The 11,771-nt window shown below is 43.0% G+C and overlaps 2 protein-coding genes across 3 annotated transcripts in view; both read right to left on the reverse strand.

Moving 5' to 3' along the window:
- GNAL (guanine nucleotide binding protein (G protein), alpha activating activity polypeptide, olfactory type) overlaps positions 1 to 11,771 on the reverse strand; it is a 160,956-nt gene that overhangs the window by 23,671 nt on the left and 125,514 nt on the right. The window lies entirely within an intron of this gene.
- Positions 292 to 1,586, reverse strand: CHMP1B (charged multivesicular body protein 1B). The gene has a single exon (XM_012649994.1). It carries the CDS (start codon positions 1,465 to 1,467, stop codon positions 868 to 870), a length of 600 nt encoding a protein of 199 aa, XP_012505448.1. The 5' UTR covers positions 1,468 to 1,586; the 3' UTR covers positions 292 to 867.

Below are 11,771 nucleotides of genomic sequence, written 5' to 3' on the forward strand. Positions count from 1 at the left end.
CTAATTAACAGACTTTATGAGAAGTCTAATTAAAGTGTTGAAATAGGAAAATAACTAAAAATATGTTAGAGAAGTTCATCTGAAAGACACTGTCAAATGTTATGCCTTCTTACATCTTTTCAAAAATTCATTTTAGTACGTGGAAAATATAAATGGGAAAATTTAATTTTTCTGATAATAAATGAAGTTAGTGGCATTTTTTCCAGTTACACAAAGACAATTAGCACATAAAAAATTTACAGAAGGAAAGCAGAAAGACAGTACTGTGCAAAAATGTCCTAAAACAATTTTAGTATAAGTTATGAGACCAGATTTTGTATAAGTTATGACAACAGTCAAATGAACTCTGAGTTTGACGGCAAAAACGAAAAACCCCCAAAGGATATAAAGAAATAGCACTATCCACTGAGTATGTTGAACGAGGTGTTTATAGTTGTGTAACCAAACTAAGTACTTATTCCCCTTTTATGCACCACCTGTCATTCTAAATATTATCAATCACACTAAACTAAAAAAGCCCACCACCTTCAATTTCATAATTTTGGGCAGAAAACTGAACACATGGAAACTAGAGTTTTGATCAAATTTCTGAGAAAGATTCATTACAGCAAATTAACTAATTCTGTTAAAAGGCAGCTATAAAAATACACATCATCACACGCTATACAGAACTTTGAAATCCAGTTAAGAGTGGAGAAAGACTGGGATTTCTTAATGTATCTGGAGAGGGCCATAAACCCAAAGGTACAAGGGCATTTCAGCGTTGTAGCACGTTCAGAGTTTCTAGAGGGTACAGCAGCTCTCTAACACACAGAGAGCATTTCAAAAGGTGGATACGGCTGGGAAACCTCAGAGTGGGTTCTGCCATCACACTTGATCCCGAAGGCGGGCCAGTCTCTGGGACAGCTCATCCTGCTCAGCCGAAGCCACGCTCGTGCCCACGGAGCCGGTCTGGCCCTGCGGCAGCTCCATGTTGAGGTCGAGGCCCGCCTCGTCTGCCATTTCCTGGAGCAGCATATCCACTTGGTTCTGGGGAGTGGTCAGCGTCGTCGTGCTGCTCATCGTGTCTTCCATTTGCTGCGTCTGGACATCCAGCGTCTCAAACTGGTGCTCGAATTTGTCCATCAAGGCAGAGATCTTCTCCAGATTCATGGTCTTCAATGTCGCGTCCATCGACTTAACCACACCAGCCATCGACTTGGTCACCTTGCCCATCGTCACCGCCGTCTGCACTCTGGCGGCCACTGCATCGACCCGCGCACTCATTCTCAAGAAATTCACTGCCTGGTTCTTCTGGCGGATGGCATTTTCGGCGTGTATTCTCGCAACTTCCATGTTGCCCTTCTGGATGGCCTTTTTAATTTTGGCCTTTTCAGCCTTTTCTTCCTTATCGCATTTTTTGGCACTCCTGCCCAGTTCTTTGGCCGCGAACTTTAGGTTGAACAGGTGTTTCTCCATGTTGGACATAGTCGGATGGCTCCTTGGGGTGGGCGGCCAGGGTCCAAACGTACGCGGAAGAGAAACGAGAGGTAGGTCCGCTCCCAGCCGCCGCTCCTTTGTTTTGGTCCCACTTCCTGTTTCTACTGCGCCCGGCGCAGGCGGTGACGTCAGAGCTCGGCGCCGGGGCGGGGCCTGCAGGCCAGAGGGCGCCGAGGCACGGCAAGGGCGGGGCCTGCGAGCCGGACGGCGCCGGGGCCCGCCCACCGGGGCGGGGGTCCCCCGGACCCGGAGTGACCCGGGCGTTCGCTTTCTGCCCTGCGTTCCACTCAGTTTTAAAAGTACTTCACTCATTAGTAAATTCACAAAAATCAGTGTCCACACGCACTTTCGTAGGAATCAATCCGACACGTCCAGAGCTTGGCAGGCTTGACGCGGGCGGTGGCCAGAGGGCTAACCCGCGAGACATCGCCAGGTCTGCCGACTAAAGCGGTCCGCGCGAGTAACTTCCACTTTCTCAGGGGAACCGGAAATCAGGGGTAGCTACTGCCTTAACACACAGAACGAACGGCAGCTGTCAGTGCCCTGCCTGCCACTCAGTCTTTGCTGGAGTCCTGTGACAGCCTCTCATTGCAATGGGTGAAAATGCCTTCAAAACGGTGGCACCACCAAATTTACACCGTGGCCGGAAGCTCAGCAACTATCATCTGAAAATCATCCTGTGGCTTAGTAATAAAAAGACCCAACTTTTGCTGACACCATTCTATCTTTTTGATGTTTTATAAATATCAAAAGAACTCCACTCACTTTAAGTTTGACAGGCTCAACTGTCATTTTAAATTATGCAGAGCATGGTGAGGTACGTGACTCACACCCCCTGACACACATCAGAACTGTCACTGTGTATTACACCCTTTAAAAATGCAGGCTTTCAAGCAGCAGCAGCGTGTGCTGTCCCTCTTTTCTTCAGAAAGATTCCTCCGACACAGCAATAACAAAATAGAAGATCCGACCTGCCCTAATGAGCTAGGCTGAAAATGAACCCTGAGAGCTAATTCTGTTTAGACATCACTTCATCCCAGTGTCCCGCCACCTCTCTGGGCTTCCTGTGACAGCTTTTCGCTCAGCATCCTGCCACAAGCTACCGGGTGCCGGTGCCACATGATCTTCTGAAGACACAGCTCTGATGTGTTCCATCACTCTATTGCTCCCAACCCTGGGCATAGAGGCTACACTCCCCTGCAGCACTCTGGCTCCTCTTCGGCTCCCCTCTGCCAATCACACCAGACTGAAGCATGGAGGCCGGGCATCATTTCGCCAGTGTGGAGAATGAGGCCAATGCTCCTCCCTTTGTGTACATTGTTCTTTTGCCTGGATTTGCTGTCCCTGCATCTCTGCCTATCGAGACCCTGCCCATCCTTTAGAAGCCTTCCCAGGAGCCCCTCCTCTGTGTTGCCACTGCACAGGGCACACCACTTGGCACCGGGTCTCGTGTGCAATTTCTAACATGAACTACTTGGAAGCAGAGAACATTCTTATTCCTTTCCCCTCCAAGGACCTCAGCGGGAGCTCTACACATAGCAGGCACTGACTGCATCCAATGAGGTTTTGCTGAATTTGACTGTAATTGAGACCATGCTAGGATGTTACCCTAGTTAGCAGCTTAGCCAAGATTCCCACCCCGCCAAAAAAAACCAGCAGAAGCCTCTTTCCGAATGAAACTTTTCTAGAGATGGAATATATAAAACCAATAAAAGGGAAGAAATCTGTTTGAAATGGGGGTAGAGGGCCCAAGCCCCTCCCTTCTCTGCTCATCCCCCATCCTACTCTCCCCTTCTTTTTGAGTCCTGGCCTTGCGTGCCAGTTCCTTGTTCATGTTGCATGTCATGCTCCACAGTTTCCTTAATGACAAATGCTAATTAGGTGAGATGGTTTGCAACATAATCTTGAGAAACTCTGAAAGACGATGGTGATAAAGACAACTAACATTTATTAAGTACTTATGTGCCAGGTATTGTTCTGGGTATATGAGTTAACTCACTTCACAGCCTTCCAAACCCTGAGAATAGATACAATTAGTATCTCTAGTTCACAGGTAAGGAAACTGAAGCAGAGAGCTAGCTAACTTGCCTGAGACCACATATCTGGTGTTAGAAATCAGATTCCATGGACCCATAATAAAAGAATGGAGAATCCAATAAGGAAAAGTTAACAAGAATAAAAGAATGGTCATCCTTCGGCCTAAAGAAAGAAGTTGATTTAGCAGCTGTTCTTCTGAGAAGATTGAGGGGCTACACTGACTACAAGGTTACTGTAAGTTTTCTAAGCTTTCAAAGAAGTTCACCCGAAACTATGCTCACTGGATGATGGTCTCCTCGCTGGGCTGGACAAAGTCTGGAGAGTGCACGGGCTGAGTTCCAGGAGGAGTGCGGAAGAGAAGGCCACCCTCACCCCCGGCGGCTCTCCCTTCCCTGACCCTGCCCTCCCCTCGGGTCAGCACCCCCAGCCATTCCTGCCGCGCTCAATGGCTAACAACTTTCACTTCATATTGCCAGAGTCCAGACTCACGTACCCAGCGGTCTCCTTGGCACTGGGTCATTTGTGGTGCCAGACCCTTTGGCAACTCCTCAAAGAGACTGAACTCAAATCTGCTCACCCCCGCTAATAACAGTACCTCCATCCACCGCGTTGTTCAAGTCAGACTCTGAGGACTTGTTCCTCGATCACCTCTGCATCTAGATCTGCCTCCAGCCCGGCTCTGAGTGTCCATTCTTTATGTTCCATCGAGGGTGACAAGCTTCAGGTCTGTTTCAGACTGGTATGCTTTCGTTTTTGTGTATCTAGCAAAACGGTGATTATTTTGGAATTATTTTCAAAGGACACTTTGGTCCTATGACAATTCTGATTGTATCTGAGAACCTTCTGGACCCAATACAGGTGTGAAAAAAGAATATTCAGTTTATAATCACCGAACAGTGGTTAGTTGGAACAGTTGCAACTTCTGTAATAACACTGTGACCTTACAGCACCCATAGCCAATTATATAATTTTTTCTTAGTGAAAACAAAGAAAATTTTGATTACAGTGCAGACATTTCTAGAAAGCTGCGATTCAAACCAATTAATTATTAACTCTGTCGCCCAGGCTGGAATGCAGTGGCATGGTCATAGCTCACTATAACTCTGAACTCATGGACTCAAGTGATCCTCCTACCTCAGCCTCCTGTGCGGCTGGACTACAGGCACACACCACTGCACCTAATTTTTAAATTTTTTGTAGAGACGGAGTCTTGCTTTGTCGCTTAGGTTGGTATTGAACTCCCACCTTGGCCTCCCAGATTGCTGGGAATATAGGCTTGAGCCACCATGCCTGGCCCAATTAATTATTTGTATCATGAAATGAGGAAGAAAAATTTGCTGTAATTTGGCACATTTGGCCTATACAAGTGGTTAAACTTGAGATATTTCAGCAGGACCTGTGGGGTTTGATTTTATTGGAAAAGAATCATTTGCTAAATCTAAAGACACTTAAAAAAGGAAATAAAAGATATGAAAAATAACATTATGTGTGTTAGAATATTCCTGGATTCTCATAGGTATGTTTCTAGTGGTTTTGAAATGTTATACCTCAAATTCTGTTTCAGAGCTCTTCTTCACTTATCACAATTTTTATTTATGCATGTATTTGTGTTTATTAACTCAGAAGCAGTCTTTCCTAGTACATCTGGCATGGTGACATTTTAGTTCACTGCCTGTACCTGGTACTATTCGACCTCTGGAACACAACAGATGCTCAGTACATTTTTGTTGAACGTATGAATGTGTGAATACAGCTGAAGGAAGTGGCACTGGATACGTACTCACTTGGTGACCATTTTTAGGAATACATATGTATCTATATATTATATATAATATTAATATATTGCATATATTATTATGTATATTACACATACATATGTATATAATTTTTTCTCTATATCACCTTATTTAGGAACAATGCTACAATTAGAAACTCTGAGACTCCTTAAACCTTGGAATATTGCAAAGTCACTGTCCCTCAAATTATGTTAACATGATGTTAAGGTTTACAAATGAAAACAAGGAAAATTTAGAAGAAAATAGAAAAGTAGCTCATAAATAGCATTCCGCATTGGTACAGGGAGTGCTCCGTGTGCAGTTTAAATGTATGGTTTGTTATTCCTCACGGTGATGCTGGTGAGCTAACGTGGTGATGAGAAACCTATGTTCCATGCATTCTGACAGTCTAATTTGGCATCTGCTATTGTACCAATGGAAGAGTATCTCCTCCTCTACACTAAACAACTTCTTACCAATTTCATGACAAGCTGAAAATGAAATGTAAATACTCAAGTGCCTCTAAAGACAGTTCAGGATTTCTTTTGGCACTGAGTAAAGCAGTGGCCACACCTTGTCCTGGGAGTTCACAGAAGGTGGGCTTCAGATTCGTTAGGAAAAAAAAAAAAATCAATGGTAGTAATTTTCTTTTCTTTCTTTTTTCTTTTCCTTTTTTTTTTTTTTTTTTTGAGACAGAGTTTCACTCTGTCGCACAGGCTAAAGTGCAATGGCATTATCATAGCTCACTGCAACCTTTTAAAAAGTTCCTGGAGCAATCTGTATAGATTCATTGTAAAATTTACTAAGAGAAAAAAAAATGTTTTATTTAAATAGATTTTCCCCAGCAACTCGTAATGGGTGTTTGCAAATCTCACAGGGACCATGTAGAGTGGACACAGAGAAACAGAGAAGGCAGCCTGTGCCCATCTCCATATGATTCCTGTAGTTAGAGAATGAGGGCTCCTACCCCAAAGAGAGACAAAAATATAGCTACAAACCGAAGAAATATGGCAGGAAACCAAAGACCTGAAAGATTGTGAGGTTGGTGAAACACATGATACACTCCTTCTCTTTCCGATCTCTGTTCCCATTCTTCACTAGCAATCTTTGTTACGCTGTTTTTTTAAGAAAAGCTTATTCCCATGCACAGAAGCAAGTGGCAATGTCTAATAGCTGTCTGGCTGTGAATGGGAAATATACAGCTTATACTGCCAATAAGGCTCTGCGTGGAAGGGATTTGGTGACTGCAGACCCGAAGCTGGAAGGACAGGACCGCATGCTGGCCTAACGTGGTACGGCTGGAAGCCGATCATTCTCAGGTAACTTTTATTTTTTACCTGAACATTAAACTCACAACCCTTAAGTTTAAAATAGCTAATGTGCAAACTGGCCAGTCAATGTTGTTGCATATTAAAACCTTCTCTTGTCCTCCTCCCAGAGCACCTTCTATTCATGATAGAAACCGACCGTGAGAAGCTGGAAGCTCCTCCCAGGGCTAGTGTAGACCGAGTGTTGGCAGATGGTGTGGGGAAATAGCCTTTGTCTTTTCACTGCTGTTCCGGAACGTGTGTGTGCAGCTGACTCACTCCTACCCTCAACCAGTGCTGTATTCGACCTCCTTGACACCCAGCTTTCACTCAGCATCGTGTCTCAGGTGGATTCCGCTGAAGGCAGGCAAGTGAGTTGCAACAACAGCCATGGCCACAGGATGGAGACTGCTGGTTCCCGCAACCACATATTCTGAGAACCGTTAAAAATCCGTTCAATTCTAGTCTAACCCACACTGTATGTAAAGGAAGGGGTCACTGGCCTTCAGTGCTCATGGAAGGCTAATCTTGGCCATTTCTTTGGGTCAAGGAAGAGCTGCAATTAAGCTTTTGGGCCAAAACCTAAAGATTTTGTTAGTTTAAGCTAATATCTTTAGTTACGAAGATAATGGTCTTAAAAATCAAATATAACTTAACTCAGTGAGTCCTACTAGCAATAATCTATTTTTAACACCTGTTTAGAATGTAAAACATCCTGTAACAAGGCAGAATGTCTCTTACCACTTCCCCTACTTCCACAGTGTGTCACTACGGCATTCGGTTTCTTCTGAACCAGCTAACACTTGTGGTCTAAACCAGGCCAAAGACAGACATTTTTAAAAAAAGTGCTACATTTCAAATGATTTTGAACTAAGTCATTAGATACGAGCTTTCTGAACTAAAATACACTGGATATGCTTTCTTCTGTTGCTTTGATGGAGTCGGCTTAGAATGTTCTGGTACATGCCTGTATTCCACACATATTTACTGAGCTCCAGGCTGGAGGATGAATAGTACGGGGATAAGTAATCCGCAAACCTGACGCATGCGTAATATTCCACAGAGCAGCGATGTTTACTTCCCCCGAGTGTCTCCTCGCAGAAGGGTCTCCTCAGCTGGGCACAGAGATACTGACTGAGCTCTCTCCACACGTCGGTACGTGACGCATTCAAGCAGCCAGTTCCTTCCCAGGAACCATAAGACTGTCTTTAAATAACCACGGTTAACCATGTCCTAAATATAATAAACTGTAGCCAAAACTAACATCTGGAAAACAGTACTTAATAGTAAATCTTAGTATATTTGAAGAAAGTGTATTTTTACTGAAGTTTATAGGTTAAAAGATTTGAAAGCTAACTGAATCTCAACTTATACTGAAGTGCGAAACTTTGCAAATTCCTCAACGTCACTTACGTGAACTAAAATAAGGAAAAACGGGCAAAGCGCACTGGATGTGGTTCTTGCTGACGGGAGGCATCCTGGTGTTTCCTCTCCGCTGCGGCAGCCTGCGCGGGGATCTGTCACGGCTTCATCCCCCAGCGGGTCCCCCAGGCCCTCCCAGGTGCCTGCAAGAAGGACGTCAACTAGGAGGAGCAGGTGCCTCAGGGCAGAGGAGCCCTGAGGACCTCAGACAGAGTGCGTCTGAGAGGGGCGCCCCGAGACTGAGGAGGCGGATTTGCTCAGATCAGTGTTTCAAAAGAAGAACTGGAATGAGAAACTGACCCTCAAATCTGTGTTCGCCTCACGCTGAGTTTCTTATTTTAAAAGAGATCCAAGATGTCATTAAACATGTTAAATTGAGGTTAATAAAAAATTTCCTTTTTAGGCAAAAGGATCTGTTAAGTCTCGTCTCTCTTAGGAGATATATTTAGTCACTGCACGTATCTTAGAAGGAAGTCACGGCAAAGCAGCGTCTTTCCTGGCAGTCACTGCCTGCCTCAGGTAGCGGATGAGGAATCTTTCATTCCTTCTTCACAGAAACAAGGCATAATGCTACATTTTTACTAATATCAAATAGAATGAGAAACGAGGCATCCCATGTTCGCCACTTTTGAGTGGAATCTCCCTTTTGTTTTTTCCCTCCTTGGTATTAAATAGAAAGGCCCTGAAATTAGGCAGACTTACAGTATCAGCTGTTTCCAAATTAATTTTACTGAAGTGTCCAAGTTAAAATCTAACAAGCTAGCTGCAACAGGGGGCTTCAATTTAAGGTGCAAAATCCAGTGGCCTTTTTTATGTATTCAAAGTGGTGCAACCATCTCCACAATCACTTTAGAACATTCGCATCACTCCGAAAAGAAATCCTGTTCCCATTAAAGTTACTCCCTCATCCCCGACCCCCTAACCCCGTCAGCAACCCTACTTTCTCTCTATGGATACACCTATTCTGGACATTTCGTACAAATGGAATCATACAATATATGGTCCTTTGACTTGCTTCTTTGACTTAGCATGATGTTTTCAAGGTTCATCTATGTTGTAGCATGTAAAGTGCTTCATTCCTTTTTATAGCTAAATAATATTCCATTATGTGGACAATATTCCATTCTGTGGATGTACGACATTTTGTTTATCCATTCATCAGTTGATGGGCAATTGGGCTGTTTCCATTTTTGGCTATTATGAATAATGCTGTTATGAACATTTTTGTCTAAACTTTTTTGTGCGGATGTATGTTTTTAATTCCTTTGGATAGATACCTAGGAGTGACATTCCTGGGTCATATGGTAACTCTACGTTTAACCTTCTGTGGAACTGCCGGACTGTTTTCCAAAGTGGCTGCACCATTTTACATTTCCACCAGCAGTACATGAGGGTGCCAATTTCTCCACATCCCACCGACACTTGTTTTTATCGGACATTTTGAGTATAGCGATACTAGCGAGATGAAGTAGAATGTCAGTGTGGTTTCCTTTGCATTTTCCTAATGGCTAAAGATGTTGAGCATCTTTTCATAAGCTTATTGGCCATTTATATATCTTACTGCGGAAATGTCTATTTGGATACTTTGCTGATTTAAAAATTAGTTTATTTATCTTTTTATTATTTAGTCGTAAGAGTTCTTTATGTATTCTGGATACAAGTTCTTTATGAGATATATGAGTTACAAATATTTTGTTCCTTCTTTGAACTATCTTTTCACTTTCTTGAACCATGAGGACCTCTATAAAAAAAACAAAAACAGCTATCCTGGCTTTCTTTTGAAAACTAGGTTCAATATATGAATTTGATGGAAATTGAATCTTGATGAAAGTCACTTCAGAATCCGAGAAAGCAGGTGCCCCTGTGACAACCCATTTCTTCAGATGCATCAGCCTCGTTCGTCTTTGTCATTTATCGCAGCACCTGGCAGTGCCTGCGCGCATCTGACGCTCACAGAATGCATGCTGAACTTTTAACCGAAAATGGTCTCTCCTGATCTTCTAGGTTTAAAATTTGAAATGCTGGATAAATCAAGCAATAGTCTGGTATCGTGCAGTATTATGTAATCTTATGTGCCTTTATTTCCTCCTCGGCTAAACGGGGACAATGGACTCACTGGGGTGAGGTGAGGATTAATTACTACGTTAACGCGGATCATGCGCGTGGAGCAGCGCCCCCACACGGCCAGCTTCAACAACACCAGCTATCTCGTAGCTACACTTTGAAGCTAAGAAATACAGGACACACCTCTTATGTAATTCTGACACTGTGCACTTCGTTAATAGTTAGTAGAACAGCACTGAGTGGTTTTTCCTGCGAGTTCCCTGGGTTCCTTGGAAATGTTTCAAATAATTCAGCTAACGCTTAAAAGAACTGTAATAAAAACTCACCAACTCAAATGTCTTATGTGCCCCACTGTAATTTGTGAGGCTCTACCAATTTATTAACCTGTGCTACTATGTACTTTATTTTCCTGTAGCCTTCTGATATATTTTTCTTTCTTCCTCTTACATTTTATTATGAACAATTTCAACCTAAAACAAATTTGAAATAATTTTATAGTGAATACTTGAAGACCCACTACCTAGATTCTGGCATTACTACTTTACCGTACTTTTAAAAGTCACTGATCCAGCCACCTATCCAGCCATCCATCCATCTTATTTTTGATGCATTTCAAAGAAAGTGAAAACAGAAGTACGCATCCTCCTAAATACTTGAGCTCATAGATCATTATCTAGGAATCAGTATATCTTTTCATTTTTTCTTTCAATGTAAAATTTACGTCCAGTGAAACATAAGTCTTACATGTACACATGCTGAATTTTGACAAAAGCATCTACCTGTGTAACTCAAACTCCTATCGATACATTATGCACATATTTTCAGCTTCTTGCAAATGTATTATCGTTTGGAAGGAAGGTACTGGTCACTTTTTTACAAGATACAGCCCCAGCTGAGTGCGTCCCTAACAGGCTCTTCCTGCTTCACCTAAGGCCACTGGAGCTGGGGCTCACCTGCCGGGCCCAAGCCCTCCTTGCAGAGCAACAGTCACGGCCTCACAGGGGACAGCTAACCCCTTCAATGCTACAAATACCACGTTCATCAGACTTCGTCTTTATGTTAAGGAACGTCAAGAGTTGTTAGAGACTGTCAGGAGTTCAACTTACAAGAACATTTTTCACAATTCTCCTTTTCATATTTCTGCATAATTTAACTTAAAATGTTTCTTGAGATTACAAGGCAAACTTAAAAAAAGACACCATTTTTGCTACCATTTGCAACTATCCATGTAAACGTGCCAGGGCATTTCCACACTCCCCTCCTCCCGCAGGAAGGAGCTCGATGTTAAGCTAGTGAAAGACTCGACTGTCATCCTCGACCACTGAATTTCAATTTGTTTTTTACCAAAATAGCCATAGAGATATTCTCGTTTACTTATGATAAGTAAGTGTTGTAAGTATAAATATCTACAATAAATTTTCTGCAAATAAATACCACTTTGGTTTGATACACTTATTTTAACAAAATAACACTTTGGTTTGACGTTTGTATTTGGTTCTGCTGCCATGAATTTTGAAAACTGGTCCAAGTTTTTTTTTTTTTTTTGAGACAGAGTCTCACTCTGTTGCCTGGCCTAGAGTGCCATGGCGTCAGCCTAGCTCACAGTAACCTCAAACTCCTGGGCTCAAGCAATCCTCCTGCCTCAGCCTCCCAAGTAGCTTGGACTACAGGCATGCGCCACCATGCC

This window comes from Propithecus coquereli, unplaced genomic scaffold (genome assembly GCF_000956105.1).
Source record: "Propithecus coquereli isolate 6110/MARCELLA unplaced genomic scaffold, Pcoq_1.0 Scaffold308, whole genome shotgun sequence".
Classification (NCBI taxonomy): Eukaryota; Metazoa; Chordata; class Mammalia; order Primates; family Indriidae; genus Propithecus; species Propithecus coquereli.